The following is a 19,133-nucleotide window of genomic DNA, read 5'->3' on the forward strand; positions in this document are numbered from 1 at the left end:
TGATGGAATTGCCGTACATAAAATATTAGCATCACGCAACTGGCTTGGAGCCCAAGGCTCCTATAATCAAATGTGTGCATTACAATAGTATTTCCTGTGGTTAAAACTTATTGTGAGTTTGCCTCTCCAGTAAATCTCCTAGGATAAAGCTTCGCGTCCTATATATTTTTCCTAATTTTTGAAATGTACTTGTTAAGTTCATTTCCCACTTTTCCTTCAGAGTGGCTTACACGAAGCCACCAGAAAGCCTCTCTTCTTGGCTGAAAACTGGTTACCTTCAACAGTATGGCAGCATTACATGCCTTCTGGTTATTCTCTGCTCTCAGTCCTTTCTTTTTGAACCCCACCACGAGATTTGCTCAGGGTCTCCTGGCACATTACTTGCCCTTGACGCAGAGGTCAATGTGAGGAAATACCTTGATTGTTCTGTTTGTTACCAGTCTGCTTGCTATGTGCCCCTGAGGTAGCCTGATAGACTCTCCATGGTTGCCCCTGAGGCTACGTTAGGGTTGCCATATTTCAAAAAGTGAAAATACAAACACAAAAGCTGTTGAGCTTTTCGTTTTTGCAAAATCTCCATTAAAAATGAAGTTTGGTGCCTATTTTTTAGGAAAATTGCCCCAAACCCATCACTTCCAATATAGATTTACCTGGACATTTCTCTCTCTTTTTTAAAAATAATATTTATTGAAATTTCAAAAAAATACAAAAATAAGATAAAAAATAGTAAAACAAAAAATACAAAATACTGAAAAATAAAAACAATTAAAAACAAATCAATTTTTCCATAACATATCTTTCATTTACTTGTTTCCTTGACCTCCACACACCTCCCTTTTTTGTATTCTAGTTCAGTTAGTTAATTCAGCAAATCCTTTCCATCTTTGTTTTTATCTTAATCATTTATCTTAATATATTGTAACTTTACATTCTCACCTGTTAACAACCCATTTTTACACACTCCTTTATAACATTGCTGCTAAAACCACATAAATTCATTCCAGCATCCTTCTAACATTCCTTAATTTTACAGTGTTTCTGTAGATAGTCTTTAAATTTCTTCCAACCTTCTTCTACCGATTCTTCTCCCTGGTCTCGGATTCTGCCAGTCATTTCTGCCAGTTCCATGTACTCCATCACCTTCATCTGCCATTCTTCCTGGGTGGGTAGATCTTGTGTCTTCCAATACTTTACCTGGACATTTCTTACCCCTTTCCGAAAACTCCGCCCGGACGCCATTTTCGGCAGGCAAATCCCAACTACATCCAGGAAATTCTGGATGTATGGCAGCCCTGGGCTACATAAAATTTCTGCCCATGTAGTTGGGCTTTCTTGCTGGTTAACTATCTATGGCCTGTTCAACTGTGTTTCGTGGAGGGGGGTTATTATTTGTTATTATGGTATGCATTCCTTGTGTTTTTATTGTAAACCACCCTGGGATGAAGGGTGACATAGAACAAAGGTTTACCCACAACTCATTAAAACTACTGAAGGTGTCACCAAAGTTGCACAGCGATGATTAAAATAGTTCTGATTACTGCAAATTGCACCTTTGAGGGGCAAATAGCAACCAGGGAGGGGTCAGCTTCTGGTGGGAAGCAGGACCCATGCTGGATTGGGAGCCTATTTATTTTATTTATTTATTTATTATATCTAAATTGCCCTTCATCCAAACAGATCCATGGGTGGTATTTAATAATAGCATCAACCATAAAATACAAGGGAAGCAAAGCATTTTGTTGTTGTTTAGTTGTTTAGTCGTGTCCGACTCTTCGTGACCCCATGGACCAGGCACTCCTGTCTTCCACTGCCTCCCCCAGTTTGATAAAACAATAAAACTAAAATACCCAATTCTGAATGGCTGCTTTTTCTTCACTATCACAGTGGTCAGCATAAGCATACCATTAAAAAACTAAAACCCTCAGAAATAAACTGTAGTTTAGCCATAAGAGTTCAGACAGTTGTGTGTGTGTATTTTTGTCTTTTAATGTGGAATCTCATTTGGATATTTTCCCAAATATTAGTTTTCTAAGGGTCTTTTTAAAATGTGGAATCTGTTACCCGCAGCTTCAGATTCTGAAATGTAAGAGGCAAAATTGGCAGCATAGGTTTTCTTGTGATCTTGGTGGCCTCCAATCTAGGAACAATGGATGAGAAGGGATATTCTATTCTGCACCTTTTGTAAAGATATGCCTCTTCAGGAGCTCACAGTGTTTCAGGCCTTGAACTTCAGTGTGCTAGTAGAATTCCAGCAAACATTATTTTAGGCATGATGTGGCATGGGATTATGCCAAAGCTTGTCAATTTTATCTGTATGAGTTCCCTTTCGGACAATACAGCAGCAATGCAACAACTCGCAAGTACAGTCGTACCTTGGAATCCATTCCGGAAGTCCGTTTGACTTCCAAAACATTCAGAAACCAAGGTGCGGCTTCTGGTTGGCTGCAGGAAGCTCCTGCAGCCAATCGGAAGCTGCAAAAGCCCTGTCGGACATTTGGCTTCCAAAAACATTTCCCAAACCGGATCACTCACTTCCGGGTTTGCGACGTCCGGGAGCCAAAACGTCCGGGAACTAAGCTGTTCAACTTCCAAGGTAGGACTGTACATCTACGTGGCTCTTCCTCTAGCAATACCTGATAATGCTCCTTTAAAAAATATTCCTAGAAGCTAAATGCCCATCTGAGCTGATTTCATTCCTAGTTCTTGGGCAGGGTGTTCAGGACCAGTTCTTAGGATAAAGTTGTTTGCGGTCTCTGGGCTTGGATTGCAGTTTGCCACAAATCTTGTGACTTGACTGATGGTGTGCCAAACCATGATCTGAGCTCATAGCAGAAGTCTTGCACGACTGTACCAGTTATGACAAGTGGGAATACTGGAATCTGAGCTGGAGGGTGGAGGGGGTAAGAGTGAAAGGAGTACTGGGGACCTTGTGGTCGTGAGTTTGAATGGCTTCAACTGGATTCCCCACTGCCATTTGCACGCAGGGTAGGGAGATAAATAACACTCAGGATCACATTTCAACGGTGTTAAGTTGCACTCAGACATAATAGGAAGTCCTGTGTTCCTTGGCACGTGTAGGAACGTTTCATTTTGAAAGACATGACTGAACCTGAAGCGGCAAAGGCACGAATGCCACACACTTAAAAACAAATATTTGCTTCATTTGGACAACTATCATTTCCAATCGACACATTGAACTGCGGTCATTAGACCCCTTTAAAAAATAAGATCAGAGATAGACCTCATGACGTGCAGGAAACCAAATTGGAGTTAATATTTTTCATGTGGTGAATTTGCAGCCACAGTGTGAGAGTTTTTTTCAAGCTTTGCTTGGCATTAAAGAACAGTTACTCCAGTATGCCTCAGAGAAAACACTGGTTGTTCAACATTCTGTATTGTCACTGGAGCCCAACTAATTTAAATATCTCTGTTGCTCTTGGAGAAGTTTTCTGTCTTCTGTTCAACTCGAAGGGCTTTGTTTTGATTCTGTATTTTTCTCCAGGCATTCACAAGGACAAAGATAAACCTCCGAGCTTCACTCTTGTCCTTGAGACTTTGAGGCATACCTTGACAGATTACCAGAACAAGCTGGAAGATGCATCTAATGAGGTAACGCTTGCACTGTTTGGCTCCTTACACATAGCCTTCGGCCCCCAATACTAGAGATTCCTTGCTTGTTACAGAGGTCAAAACACTGGGAATGTTGAGTTGACAGCTTCACAGATAAGAAAAAGAAATAATCTTTTGTCACTGTTCTTCCTCTAAGCTTGCCCTATGGTCATGATTCACTTAAACTTCGGAAACTCTTCAGCTGTGTGCTTTAAAAAATATAAATATATACACATCAAGCAAAGCATTGTGCTTCCCAATTATTTTTAGTGAATACACATGCATACCTGATGACTATCACCCACTGCTTCTTTGAAGGCTTTAGCATAAATATATAATGTGCGATTTTGGCATAAATACCTTAAAGTGATTACAGGTGAATAAATGTGCATGCTTTTGCATTAGGAAAACAATTACGTTACAAGTTGAGATCCTTTGTACCGCTTTGAATGTTCTATGCGTTTTTAAGTCCTGCTGGAGAGAGCTGGCTGCTTTGTTAAAGTTATCCAGCATAGGAATTTTTAATTTATTAAAGTGTTTATAATGATTGAGATACCCTGTATTTTAGTGTTTTAGTGCAGGAACAGAAGTTCATTAAACACGTACTTTTTATGTTGGTTTAGTCTCATTAACTTCATTAGGTGTTAAATGGAACTTAAATCAAATTACTTCATCTGAACTGAGTTATGGATTGGTCTGTGATATGTCCTAGCTATATTCTACCACTTGCCAGGGTGGGTTTTTTCCCCCTGTTCATCCTGGAGCTTAAACTGTTCAATGGCAGTATAATTGAAACCTGCCCGGGGACCTTAAGGTGAAGGGCAGGCAATAAATGATAACAACAGCAGTTCAGGAGCTTGCACCGAGTGATTACTCTGTGCTAGAATTTATGAGAGACAATTGTTTTTGGACAAAAGCAAGGGGGAATCAAAATGAATATGTGTGTGTGTGTGTGTATAGCGGTACCTCAGGTTACATTCTCTTCAGGTTACAGACACTTCAGGTTACAGACTCCGCTAACCCAGAAATAGTGCTTCAGGTTAAGAACTTTGCTTCAGGATGAGAACAGAAATCGTGCTCCGGCAGTGCGGCAGCAGCAGGAGGCCCCCATTAGCTAAAGTGGTGCATCAGGTTAAGAACAGTTTCAGGTTAAGAACGGACCTCCGGAACGAATTAAGTACTTAACCCGAGGCACCACTGTGTATTTTCAGTATTTTCACGGTTCAGTATTTTAGACACACACACACACACCTAAAATACTGAACCATAAGAATGTTAAGAAGCATTTTTTGTCCATTATAGTAAATAATTGCAAGCAGCCAAATTGCAAAATCAAGTAGGCTGGAGCATTTCAGAGGGGCACAAAATAAAGTCATATCTGTACATGCCGGCCCCTGTTAGGTCTCTCCTGTTGACAACCCACATGTTTAGCAGCCTTCCAAGGCCTAGGATTGAGCGACCAGACGCAGGATATCCACTGTGAATTTTTATTTGGGAGGCTGAATGGCACCTGATCTTCAGCGCCGCTGAAAAGTCGACTCAGCAGGCCTTGGCTCGGGAAGGTTGTTTTGTTGTGAAATGATGCCAGAGACAGCGGTGGGGGAGACCAAGGGGGTGGCTGTTAAGAAAGCAGAGAGAGTGTTCTGTCAGCAAGAAGAATGAACTGTCAAGGAAAATGAATCGCAAGCAGTGCGGGGCCAACTGATGACCTGCCACAAGACTTCCCAGTAGGACTGCCGGTGCTCGACCCTGAAGTTGTCATATGGAGCCAGAGACCACTGAGAGCATGATATGCAGATGGGGCAACTCTATGCCCTTCTTCCCTTTCCCTCACCGAGAGCCTCTTCTAGCTCTCTTTCCCTTTAATGTAATTAGTAACTAAACTTTCTGGAAAAACAACAACCACAAAAAAATGAGATAATCTCTAGGCATGTTCATTCAAAACCAGTCCCTTGTTGCACCTTGCATAGCTTCTTGGGCTTGTAAAAGAGTGTTAGCTGCTTAAAAATACACAAAGATCCACGCAGTTTCTTCCTGCGTCACGTATTTCAGATGTGTATACAGTGGACGCTCGGGTTGCGAACGTGATCTGTGTGGGAAGCATGTTCGCAACCCACAGCGCTGCATGTGCGCACATGTGGGTCATGATTTGGTGCTTCTGCGCATGCGCAAAGCGCAATTTAGTGCTTCTGCCCATGCGCAAGCGCCGAAACCTGGAAGTAACCAGTTCCAGTACTTCCAGGTTCGGCGTGGTGCACAACCCGAAACCGCGAACCTGAAGCATCTGTAACCCGAGGTATGACTGTATTAATCATGACCATTGGGCTTGTTTTAGCAGATTTTAAAAGTATACATCGAGCCGCACTTGGGCTGAAATCCATACGTCCTTGTCTGCTAAGTCCCATGGAACTCAAGAGCACTTACTCCTGAGTAGACATGCACAGGCTTCCAGAGTTGAGAGGCTAATGATTTTATTGGAACCCAGTTGTGGCTGACAGAAAATACACTTTGTGTAGCTTTAGGTGACGCCGGCTAGAGGGAATACCGTGGAGGGTGAAACTGTGATATAATAAAAGAGGAAACATGCTAAACTAGAAAAAGATCAAGGCTTACACTGACAAGTATTATGGCAATGGACGCTCTGTTCAGTGAGGGTTACTGCTAGAAAAGTCAGTGTGCATAGGATCGTGCTTCATCTGTCAGCAATTATATTGCAATTTTATTATTCCTTCTCACCTATCCCTCCCAGCTAAAGAGAATGACAGTTGTGTCTGAGAAGATGGCAAAAGAGTTTGAAGCTTCCCAACACCAGCTAAATTTTCAAGCTCAAGAACTTCAGGTATCTCTATATTAACATCCCTAAATGTTTCGTTGCATTAAATATATTTCCAATGTGTTTCATCTTGGTGGGGAAAGGAGTTCCTGAAAAACATATAGGTCCAGTCATGGCTGACTCTGGGGTTGTGGCACTCATCTCGCTTTATTGGCTGAGTGAGCTGGCGTACTGCTTCCGGGTCATGTGTCCAGCATGACTAAGCCACTTCTGGCGAACCAGAGCAGCGCACGGAAACGCCGTTTACCTTCCCACTGGAGCGGTACCTATTTATCTGTTTGCACTTTGACGTGCTTTTGAACTGCTAGGTTGGCAGGAGCAGGGACTGAGCAATGGGAGCTCACCCTGTCATGGGGATTCGAACCGCCGATCAGAGATCTTCAAGCCCTAGGCTCTGTGGTTTAACCCACAGTGCCACCCGCGTCCAGAATAAATGGCTTAGTCCAGAATAAATGGTTTAGGGCTGATAACCTGTCGCTGGAGATATGATAGAATGCCAGAATGTTGTTCTAACCAACTTTTTGCTGGAGTCGTTTGACCAAAGGTGCCCTGTGCAACTGGAAAAACGATTCAGCTGTGCAAGGTGACCCCCAATTTCTGCCGCAGCCCCTCATGCCATGTCACATACCACTCTAAAGGAATTCCAGATTCTCAAGAGTCCTTTGGGGGGGGGGAGAGAAAGGGGTCAGCAAGGAAGAGAAATAGATGGGGGAAGCCCCATTCCAAAAGCAGTGTTCCACTCTTGCTTCTCTGAACCCAATACAAACCTATTTTATAGTTTTATTTTCCTCATTGTGTTTCCTTAATTCCTGTGCCTACAGTGTGAATATAAATCTTAGCCTTAAAAGTATTCTTGTTCTTTTTTGAACAGTCGTCTTTTCATTTAGATGAGTCAGGTATATCCAGTTGACTCCTGACAGAGGTACCACGTGTCCCCTATCTGGGCTTAATACTGTCGCCCCAAATTATGCAATTGTGAGGGCAGGGAGGGGGGGGGGCTTGTGTTGTTTTGCCATCTGAGGTGACATGGAGTGGTGCCGCCCCCGAAACCTTGCTTTCCAGGGTTGTGCAGCAGCAACTTCTGGTGAGAGTCCTGCAAGATCTCGCCAGAAGCTGCTGCAGCTAGGTCACCCTGAGAGCAGGGGTGGGGGTGGCCATGGGAGCACAGCCCCACAGGATTTGCTTCCCGAGGCAACTGCTTCAGTCATCCTCCTGGACGCACTGGCCCTGGCTTCAGCGCTGCGAATTTACACCTATGCTGAAATCCTCTTTCCACTCACCTGGGAGTAAACTCAATTGAACTCAGTGGGTTCTACTTCTGAGTAGGCATGTGTGTGTATGTATGCATGTATGTGTATGTATGTATATGTGTGTGTGTGTGTGTGTGTGTGTGTGTATATATATATACACACTCTGTTCCAGTAACAAGAAGCCGAAAGCACCAGCCTGAAGATGACGAGTGAGACCTCGTCGAAACGTCGCCTAGACACCCCAACTTTTACACGGGAAGACACCCGAGGACACCAAAACCTGCATATATATATATATATATATATTTGCTTTCGTATATATCCCCTACTGTTTATTTCATTCCCCCTCCCACCCACCCCTAACTTTTGAAGCGTTTCTGTGGAAAAATCTTCCAATTTCTGGAAAGTTGAACCCTTGCAGATTTTGGAAATGGTATCTCTAGAAATGTTTGTTAAAACACTAGAAGTTTGTAGGGTGGTTGTAGGAAGGGAAAACATGGTTTCATACAAACCGCTCCATTATCATTATCCAGCTCTGGCGGTAGTGGTAGTTGTTGTTGTTGTAGATTATAACTGGAATAAATGGCTTTTCTTCTCTTCTTCTTCTTCTTCTTATTTTTCTTTATTTATTTTTCCCCCAGCCACTCTGGGTGGCTTCCAACAAAAGATTAAAAATACATTAAAACATCAGTCATTAAAAACTTCCCTAAGCAGAGCTGCCTTCAGATGTCTTCTAAATGACATATAGTTGTTTATTTCTTTGACATCTGGTGGGAGGGCGTTCCACAGGGCGGGCGCCACTACTGAGAGGGCCCTCTGCCTGATTCCCTGTAAGTTTGCTTCTCGCAGCAAGGGAACCACCAGTGTCCAGGCTGAACGATGGGGGTGGAGACGCTCCTTCAGGTCTACTGGGCCAAGGCCGTTTAGGGCTTTAAAGGTCAGCACCAACACTTTGAATTGTGCTCGGAAACGTACTGGATTTCCTCTTTTCAGGGCTATCAAGACAGAAGCAGGATGCTTTGCTTTTGTTACCTCTTCTGTTTTCTACCGTGTCATTTTTAGGAAGTGAAAAATAGCCTTGCTGGTGCCAACCAAGAGTTAACCCATTGGCAAGCCAAGAGTGCAGATAGAGAATGTTTAATAGCCACTTTGAAAAAGGAACTTCAGAATCTACTGCACTGCTGGGAGAAGGAGAAAGTGCGTTGTGAAGAATCCGAACACGATATCCAGAAGCTTGCTCAAGCTTATGAGAAGGATACAGAGGTATTATCAGGAACAAGATGTCCGTCCAAATGCATCTTTAATCCTAACGTTTCGCATTTACATATATCGGATGACTCGTTTGTAGATTTAGATTCCACAATAAGATATTACATTACGGCAGGCCCTCTGCAAGGCCCATATGTGATTTTACTTCTGCCATTAAGTATTTTATTCATTTCAGTTTTTTAAAAAATATTATGGAGCTCTTGCGAAGAGACATAAGTGTATTTTAAGAAACATGTCTAGGGTTGGGGGGTTTTATACGTATTTTTAGCTCCTGCTTTGCTAAATTAAACATATACATTTGGAACATATCTGCATTTGGAACAGATTAGCTTTGCAATCCCTTGGCACTAATTGCTATTAACTGTTTCAAATGACAACCAAAAAATGCAGCAGGGCAGGTAGGATCTGGGTCATTTTACATGCCCACCAACCAAGTAAAACTAGTTTCCTGTTTTTTGGGTAGCGGCAGATTACGGTCTGCTGTGTACAATAATTGTTTCATGAAGTGTTATTTTGAAACACGCTTTCTACCATGTTTATCCTATTTTAAAAATACACAGCATGCTTGCACTTAGTTGTTATTGCTGTTGGTTGGTTGTTGTTGTTTTTTGCACACACAACTTTTCCTGTGCTAGGTACATCAACTGTATTATTCTTTATCTAAATTGTGCTGCATATTGAGCTCATTACTCTAACAAATACAAGTGGGAATGCCAAGTGAGTAAAAAGGAAACATTCTTTCCACCCTTCTAACAGTCTGGGATTTAAATTGTGTCCATATGGACCAGTTGGAATTGTTCTTCTCATCAGATAGTGATTAAAGTAGAGGAAACTAGAAGCCTGACTATATTGTAAAGTCAGCGTGTCTACAGCGTTGTGGTTGGGTTTGACATGTGTGAATTGATTCTGGGACCTTGGATTCCTTCTCCAGGCCAAACGGATGATTACCATGCTTGGTTTATCACAGCCCAAGCAAAAAGGACACAATGGCGACAGATTAAATTAACAACGAGAAGCCAAAGATTGGGTGGAAACGCTTTTTGTTAATATTTCACTGTGCCTTGTTGGTGGTTTCCCACGAGGGATTTAAAACACCAAAATATGGTCGAGGGACGGGGGAGAATCACAATTGCAATTCCATTCTTAATGCCTTTGTAAAATCTCTTTGGAAACGTTCTGAGTTGGACTGTATCTAAAGCATACTGGAAGCCGTGGAAATCTTTTTTACCGAACCTAGTGGGGTTTGGATCGGGATTCTAGCTTTTGGTTTGGACTTGGAGAAAACCTCTTAAATCAGTTTGCATCATGTGAAATGATGCAGGATGCAGTTCTTCTGCCCTGTAGATTGATGAGAAACCAGAAGAACTTTCAGAGAGCTATAATGTTGGCTCTATAGCTAATAATAGAATCACAGAATTATGGAGTTGGAAGGGGACTTGAGGGTCATCTAGTCCAACCCCCTTCAGTGCATGAATCTCGGCTAAAGCATCCGTGACAGATGGCCATCCAACCTCCGCTTAAAAGCCTCCAAGGAATGAATAGTCTAATTTGTTTTCCCAAATATATTTGTGTTGTAATCTATGTACAGTGGTACCTCTGGTTGCAAACGGGATCCGTTCCAGAGCCCCGTTTGCAACACGAGCAGAATGCAACCCGCGTTTGCGGGTCGCGATTCGCCGCTTCTGCGCATGCGCATGACGTCATTTTGAGCGTCTGCAGGAGCGGCGAAACCCGCAAGTAACCTTTTCCGGTACTTGCAGGTCGCAGCCTGAAAATACGTAACCTGAACCAAATGTAACAAAAGGTATGACTGTACTGGATATGGTTAATGCAAGAAAAAACCCCAAATTATTTCACATGTCTGAAGCAGCAGTCCAATTGCACTCAAGTAGAAGCCACGTTGGACATTCAGCTTCTGAAAAACGTTCAAAAACTGGAGCATTTACTTCCGGGTTATTAGCGTTCCAAAATGGAGCCGTTCGGGAACCAAGGTTTGACTGTATTAGATAACTGCAATCAGCATCTCATTAACAGATTCGAAAATATGTTGGTTATGGTTTGCATAATTGTGCGGGGTCTGATCCTGCGTCTTTTCATTCTGTCCTTTGCCAGAGAGAAAAGCAGGCATCCTGGCTTCTAGAAAGTGTCTGCAGGATCAGCTTGTGTGTATGTGTACATATATATAATGGGCAATTATCTGTTTTCTGATTTTGACTAATGATTGGAGCATAGGTCGTATATTCCTTTGGAACACACACATTATTGTTTACATGACGTATTTCGTTGGACTCTGACTCCATTTACAGTTATTTCTCTCTCTCTCTCCCCCCTTTTTCTTCCTTTTTATTAAATCCCGTCTCGCAGGAGAAGCTAACCTTCCTCCACACTTTGTACCAGCACTTGGTAGCGGGCTGTGTTCTTCTTAAACAACCAGAAGGCATCCTGGATAAATTCTCCTGGCCAGAGCTTTGCACAGTCTTGCAGGAGAATGTTGATGCCCTGATCTTAGACCTCAACAAGGCTAATGAGAAGGTACTGTCCTCAGGCACCAGCCGACTCTATTAAATCCAGTGACATTTGTCCACATCACAGTATCGTTAAAAAGGACTGACATTCATCTTATTTCAAAAAGAATTTGGATGTTAATAATTCAATACCGTTAATTACGGCTTGTCTACAGCTCAGTTTGATGCCATTGCTGTGGGCATGTAAATGTGACTGAAGTCTTTATGAAGTCTCTAAGCTCCAGCTTCTATGCAGGACTTGCTAATACTACTAGCCAGTGTTAGCCACAGGGACCTAATTAAAAGAAAATAAATTAATCTTACTGATGAAGCTATTCAAAGAACTTAGTCATTTACACTAATAAACCAACTCTTTATCTCGGCATAAAACAGAAACAAAATGCACCGACTGGAGGAACATCATCTTTAAAATATTTGCTTGCGAATTGGAGGGAATTATTTGGAGAGTGTTCCCAAGAAATGGCCCAGGCTCTTCTTTGATATGCTTACATTTTGTAAATATAATGCAGGGTGTAGTGATAAATACATCATGAGTTTAAAGAAGATAAATATTTTCCTCAAGGGAGGCCCCGGCAAGTGAAGTTCTTGAATATGCTGTGTGGTTTTTCGCTGAAAATAAATAATTCCCTCATTTTGTTATGATGAAGTGGCTTGACAGCCTTCGTTGTAATGTTTCTGCAGACTTCCATTCTTGGCTCATTGGGTGAGCTGCAGTTGTGTTCTGTGGTCTGGTAGCAAAGTTTCAGATTTTGGCCTCACTCCGGAGGGACGGGGAGGAGGAAATGTTTTGCATCGGCCAGAACTCATTTCAAGTCTAGGATGAAGGGATGGTTTAAGTCTACACCTAAGAGCCAAGCGAACGCACTAAGGAAATTTCATTTGAAATATTGCCCCCCGCCCCAAAGTAGTTAATTCAAACTGGTAGTCGAAAAAGCACTTTGAAGCTCTACAAACTGCTGAATAAATGCCTCTGTCAGCTAAGTGGTTGAGGATGGTCGTGACTGGGACTTAACTGGAGATGAATTACTACCCAGTGTATAGAAACTGCAGTTAGGTATATACTTTATTTGGGTTCTTTCCCACATGCTTTTTCAATCCTGACAGATTCCCAAAGTAGAATTAAAAGATTGTAAACATGTAAATAGAATTGCAAGCAGGGAAAAAATTAGAATTAAATCAACAGCCAGCATTAAAACTATTGGTAAAATGTGAGGTATACGAAGCCTGTTGTCTTTGTCCATGGAGTTTTCTTGGCAGGGATACTGGAGTGGCTTGCCGGTTCCTCCTCCAGGTGGATCACGTTTGGTCAAAACTCTCCACTATGACCTGTTCATCTTGGGTGCCCTGCTCGGCATAGTTCATAGCTTCTCTGAGTTCTTCAAGCCCCTTCGCCACGGCAAGGCAGTGATCCATGAAGGGGCTCCAACTACCGCACAATTGCACTCATTTCACACACTAGCAAGGTTATGCTTAAAATTCTACAAGGAAGGCATACAGTATGTGGACCGAGAACTCCCAGAAGTGCAAGCTGGATTTAGAAGAGGCAGAGGAACCAGAGACCAAATTGCAAACATGCGCTGGATTATGGAGAAAGCTAGAGAGTTCCAGAAAGACATCTACTTCTGCTTCATTGACTATGCAAAAGCCTTTGACTGTGTCGACCACGGCAAACTATGGCAAGTTCTTAAAGAAATGGGAGTGCCAGATCACCTCATCTGTCTCCTGAGAAATCTCTATGTGGGACAAGAAGCTACAGTTAGAACTGGATATGAAACAACTGATTGGTTCAAAATTGGGAAAGGAGTACGACAAGGCTGTATTTTGTCTCCCTGCTTATTTAACTTATATGCAGAATTCATCATGCGAAAGGCTGGGCTGGATGAATCCCTAGCCGGAATTAAGATTGCCGGAAGAAATATCAACAACCTCAGATATGCAGATGACACAACCTTGATGGCAGAAAGTGAGGAGGAATTAAAGAACCTTTTAATGAGGGTGAAAGAGGAGAGCGCAAAATATGGTCTGAAGCTCAACATCAAAAAAACGAAGATCATGGCCACTGGTCCCATCACCTCCTGGCAAATAGAAGGGGAAGAAATGGAGGTAGTGAGAGATTTTACTTTCTTGGGCTCAATGATCACTGCAGATGGTGACAGCAGCCACGAAATTAAAAGACGCCTGCTTCTTGGGAGAAGGGCAATGACAGGCCTAGACAGCATCTTGAGAAGTAGAGACATCACCTTGCCAACAAAGGTTCGTATAGTTAAAGCTATGGTTTTCCCAGTAGTGATGTATGGAAGTGAGAGCTGGACCATAAAGAAGGCTGATCGCCGAAGAATTGATGCTTTTGAATTATGGTGCTGGAGGAGACTCTTGAGAGTCCCATGGACTGCAAGAAGATCAAACCTCTCCATACTGAAGGAAATCAACCCTGAGTGCTCACTGGAAGGACAGATTGTGAAGCTGAGGCTCCAGTACTTTGGCTACCTCATGAGAAGAGAAGACTCCCTGGAGAAGACCCTGATGTTGGGAAAGATGGAGGGCACAAGGAGAAGGGGACGGCAGAGGACAAGATGGTTGGATAGTGTTTTCGAGGTTACCAGCATGAGTTTGCCCAAACTGCGGGAGGCAGTGGAGGACAGAGGTGCCTGGCGTTCTCTGGTCCATGGGGTCACGAAGAGTCGGACACGACTAAACGACTAAACAACAACAACATACGAAGCCTGCCTAAAAATGAAGGTCTTCAAAAAAGAGGGGAAGCTCCTAGATCTTTCACAGGGTGCTGAGAAGATTCCAAAATCTAGGGACGCAGCTCCCCAAATGTGCATTGAAATAGGCAAAAAGGAAGGCATTGCCATCATTTTGTAAGATGGAGCTGGTTCAGTTTCTCATCCAAGCAGCACAGAGATGTTCAACACTCCCAAACCCTCTTCTTGTTTTTATTAAGCCTAGTTTTGAAACAACCCAAAAGGTAACCTCATTATCAGTTCATTATGAGGCTAGATTAACTTTAGTTAACTAGGGAGTGCTACTTCCCCAAACTACTTTTGCTGTAATAAACATTCTCATCTGCAGTTGCATAAAATGAATACATTTGGCCTTGCTGTCTAGATTATCTGCATTAAAGCAAACCTAGAGGCATGCCAATTTAAGCACATTTCCTTAACACCCGACACACAACCGCTTTTAAATCTTTGAAATTCTGGCAGGAGTGGATCACCTGAACCATCAAACAATAATGACAGAACTTAATCTGTTTTCAGGAGTTGTTGTTTTGAGAAACAGAGCAACTGTATATGTTGAAAGCTGGGTGGGGTACTAATAAATTATTATTATTATTATTATTATTATTATTATTATTATTATTATTCTCTAAAACTATGCATATGCTTATCCATTGGATGTAGCAAATATGTAATGCTTTCCCCATCAGATTAGTTTTTAATGTGTCTATATTCACGGGTTAATTAATTCAATAGGAAAATCACTTCGCCTAGCATGATGCTTTACAAGGCAGTTTGTGCAGTGCCTAATCACAGCACAAGAATCTGCCCAATCCATCATTTGGGCCCTGTTACTGATTTGCAACAGGAAAGGTGGGGAGTGAGTAGAGAACTCTGTGCAGGGAGAGATTAGCTGCCAAACTCGCCTGAAGACTGATGGACAGGATCTCTAGACCAGGCATAGGCAAACTCCGGCCCTCCAGACGTTTGGGACTACAATTCCCACCATCCCTGACCACTGGTCCTGTTAGCTGGGGATGATGGGAATTGTAGTCCCAAAAATCTGGAGGCCCGGAGTTTGCCTATGTCTGCTCTAGACCCTACTACCTCCTGTAGTGGTGTTGCATCCTTTGCTGGTGCCCGGGGCGTACCCGCAGGGCAGGACGCAGAGGGTGAACACACACCCTGCGCCAGCCCTTGCTGCCCACACCACTGGGTGGGCACGGGGCACAGAGGGTTCACGGGGCCGTGCTGCACCACCTGCCCAGGCGGGGGGGGGGGGAGAGCCTGGCCAGCCAATGCTGGCCCTGGTGTGCTCACAGCAGGGCAGCCATTCAGAGACCCCTGGTGGCAGGCTGGGAAGGACGGGGATCCCTGCATGGGGACACCTGGATTGTGCCCTCTCAAAATCGTGTTGTCAGAAACACCATAGCCAGACACTAGAGAGACCTGTCAGGAGTAATCATGGACCAATGGTACCAAATAGTATGGGAAAAAGTCTTATTAGAAAAACTAACCAATAAACTGGACGCTGGTGGCATTGTTGGTTAAACCACAGAGCCTAGGACTTGCCGATCAGAAGGTTGGCGGTTCGAAAGCATGACAAAGTTCAAGTAGATAAATAGGTACCATTCTGGCGGGAAGGTAAACGGTGTTTCCGTGCGCTGCTCTGGTTCGCAAGAAGCGGCTTAGTCATGCTGGCCGCATGACCCGGAAGCTGTACGCCGGCTCCCTCGGCCAATAAAGCGAGATGAGTGCCACAACCCCAGAGTCGGCCACAACAGGACCTAATGGTCAGGTGTCCCTTTACCTTTACCTTTAACCAATAAACTGAAACTGATACGGGGACAAATGGAAGAAGACGCCTTCACCCCAGTACAGCTCCCCTTTATCACATACACAGCCCAACAAGACAAGGACAAGAATCCATCAACAGCATACAAATCGATATGGCTAACCTGATTCAAAAACACCCATCCACCCCACTCACACATGAAAACAAAGTTCACTACAGCCAATCAAAGACAGCCAACCACACCCTAGGCCAGGGGTCAGCAAACTTATTTAGCAGGGGGGTGGTCCACTGTCCCTCAGACCTTTGGGGGGCTGGACTATATTTTTTTTGGGGGGGGATGAATGAAATCCTATGCCCCACAAATAACCCTGAGATGCATTTTAAATAAAAGGACATATTCTACTCATGTAAAAACACTGATTCGTGGACTATCCACGAGCCGGATTGAGAAGGCGATTGGGCCAGATCTGGCCCCCGGGCCTTAGTTTGCCTACCCATGTCCTAGGCCAGTGGTTCTCACTAAGAGACGTTGGGGTTGGCCTGGGGCAGCCTTTCTCAACCTGTGGGTCCCCAGATGTTGGACTACAACTCTCATCATCCCTGAGCTCTGGCCTTGCTAGCTAGAGGTGATGGGAGTTGTAGTCCAACAACATCTGGGGACCGACAGGTTGAGAAAGGCTGCCCCAGGCCAACCCCAACGTCTCTCACCACCAAAGGAACACAAGCGAATAAGTCAAGAGAACCCGCACAAGCGACACTGACACAAAACCCCACACATACATTAAGTAAAATAGAAACACCACCACCCAACTCCACCCTACTCACCATGGCCCCCTCCACCTCTTCCCCCCTTTTGTAAACCAAGAAATCTTTAATAAAAAATACGTTTAAAAAAAACCCATGTATCCAGACCGTGGCCCCCCTGTCGTCGTCCCTCTACACCCCCTGACCTCCTGGCTTGTTTCTTTCACTAGCATGGGTCTTTATGCTGAGGCTTTTGGAAGATAAACCGATAGTGAAGCCTGTGTACTAGTTTATTATCGGAATTTTCCTTTGTGCAATGTGAGTCAGAACTCTGGATGTAGTTGGCTTTTCACTGTTACCAAAGAGCTCCTGATTTCCCTCCGGGTTGCGGAGTTCGGCCCACGATGTTGAATACTTTTCCAAGTGCCTTGGTTTAAGTTAGGGCTGGGAATATACCCATAAAGAATGCTAAACAAAGATTTTCTTTCATGCTATAACCATGCAGATATCTCACCTTGAGTATGTTTGTAAGAACAAGTCTGATACGATGAGGGAGCTTCAGCAGACCCAGGAAGACACTTTCAGCAAAGTAACGGAACAGATGAAAGCTCAGGAAAGCTGTTGGCTGAAGCAGAAGAAGGAATTGGAACAGCAATATTCTGGGCTCCTCGGGGAAGTTCACGCAAGGGCACAGGTACAATATTTCTGCCAGGAAACCATAAACTTCTAAAAGTATTCTTTAAATATTTAGTATATTATTTCAGTGGTTTGGGTTCCAAACCAATTTCAAATTGCTTGGGAATATCTGTGTGCTTAAAGAAATGATTTTCTCTCTCTCTCTTTTTGGTACTATTAACTTCTACTTTCTTTAGGAAGTGTATGAATTTGTGTGAAGGCATTCCAGAACTTGCATTGTTTAATTGGATCCTGCAGTTGTATTTCCCATTTAGTTACCATGCGAAAGTTACCTGCAGAGTGAAAACATTGGTTTCTTTGTGTTATTACGCGGAGCACCAGATGCTTTCGCCTCTTGGTGATTGCTCTTCCTATGGTGCAGTAGAATTAAACTTATTGAAATTCACTTTATGCTGAACTGTGTATCAGGCATCGGTTCATAGGCTAGTTGCCGTAACAAAAGGTGGTTAAACACATAGAAACAGTCTGCACTCTTGTGAGCGAGGTAGCAAGATAAAGTAGTCTTGGCATAAGCTATTTATCCTAGCTAAAGGTGATGGCACCCCAAGGAGGCCAGTAGCTGTTGGACTGTATTTTCTAAGTTTATGAACACTCAAAGGCCGTTGACTTTGGCTTTTGTTGTCCTCTGCCCTAAGGTGTAAAGAAGTAGCCACCATGATACTGCAACAAGAGTTAATTTGCAAATCTTCCGTATAATTAATATTCACTTAATATTCATTTTTAAGGGTCTGCAACAAGAGTTAATTTGTAAATCTTCCGTAGAATTAATATTCACTTAATGCTTTGTTGGCAGAGTAGCTCAGTTGCAGCTAGGAAGCCCAAATACCGATTCTTTCCTTGAAATTAGAACAATGTCCAAACACGTGTTCAAATATTCAAAAGTGTTTACTTTGTAGAACATATAGCTAAAGAAGTATATATGCAAAGTATTTACATTCATGGGTTTATCCAGGCCTACAATGCAAATCTCTGCTAAAGCATCCCTGACAGATGGCAATCCAACCTCTGCTTAGAAACCTCCAAGGAAAGAGTCCACCTCCTCCCAAGGGAGCCCATTCCACTGTCAAACAGCTCTTCCCATCTTCTTTCCGATGTTTAGTCGGAATATCCTTCCATGTAACTTGAATCCATTAGTTCAGGTCCTACAATCAACAGCAGGAGAAAACAAGCTTCTCTGTCTTCCCTTTAGATATTTGTCTCAGGAGTTCAGCCTACACTCGAGTAGGACCCTGGCAGAGACACATGCCTGACTGGCATGTTCCCTCCCTCCTGGTCGATCGTTCGGGAGCTTCATAAGCGTTCTTCAGCCCGAACATCACAGCGACCGATGCCAGCAGACACCGGCACCCTTAGGGATCTGCAGAGTTTGCGCATCATGCGTAACAGACCTCAGCAACCCAGCACTTTGGCTAATCTACTTTATTTACATATAAACATACACGGAGCACTGCAACATGGCTCCCTCTCTCTCTAGCATCAGACAGAAAAGAAAAAAAGAAACAAAGGACTTCATGGAAAACTGTAACACAAACATCCTGTCTCTGTCACTTCCCACCCTGTGGAGTCAAAACATACACCGTCATGTGATAGATTAAAATCCCATGACTGCAATCATGGAGCAGGAATTCTAACAATTTGAATAGACATGGTGGTCGCATCTCATCTGTCTCCTCTTTTCCAGGCTAAGCA

At 43.3% G+C, this 19,133-nt stretch overlaps 1 protein-coding gene across 4 annotated transcripts in view; it reads left to right on the forward strand.

The window, feature by feature from the left end:
- Window positions 1–19,133, forward strand: part of CCDC171 (coiled-coil domain containing 171) — a 216,156-nt gene that overhangs the window by 66,660 nt on the left and 130,363 nt on the right. For all 4 annotated transcript variants that reach the window (XM_083718393.1, XM_083718395.1, XM_083718392.1 and 1 more), the window contains 5 exons: window positions 3,503–3,609; window positions 6,359–6,448; window positions 8,755–8,955; window positions 11,326–11,493; window positions 17,254–17,442. In XM_083718393.1, the coding sequence (XP_083574519.1) occupies window positions 3,503–3,609; window positions 6,359–6,448; window positions 8,755–8,955; window positions 11,326–11,493; window positions 17,254–17,442 (755 nt within the window). The remainder of the gene's footprint in view (window positions 1–3,502; window positions 3,610–6,358; window positions 6,449–8,754; window positions 8,956–11,325; window positions 11,494–17,253; window positions 17,443–19,133) is intronic.

This window comes from Podarcis gaigeae, assembly GCF_964106915.1.
Source record: "Podarcis gaigeae genome assembly, chromosome: 17".
NCBI classification, from domain to species: Eukaryota; Metazoa; Chordata; class Lepidosauria; order Squamata; family Lacertidae; genus Podarcis; species Podarcis gaigeae.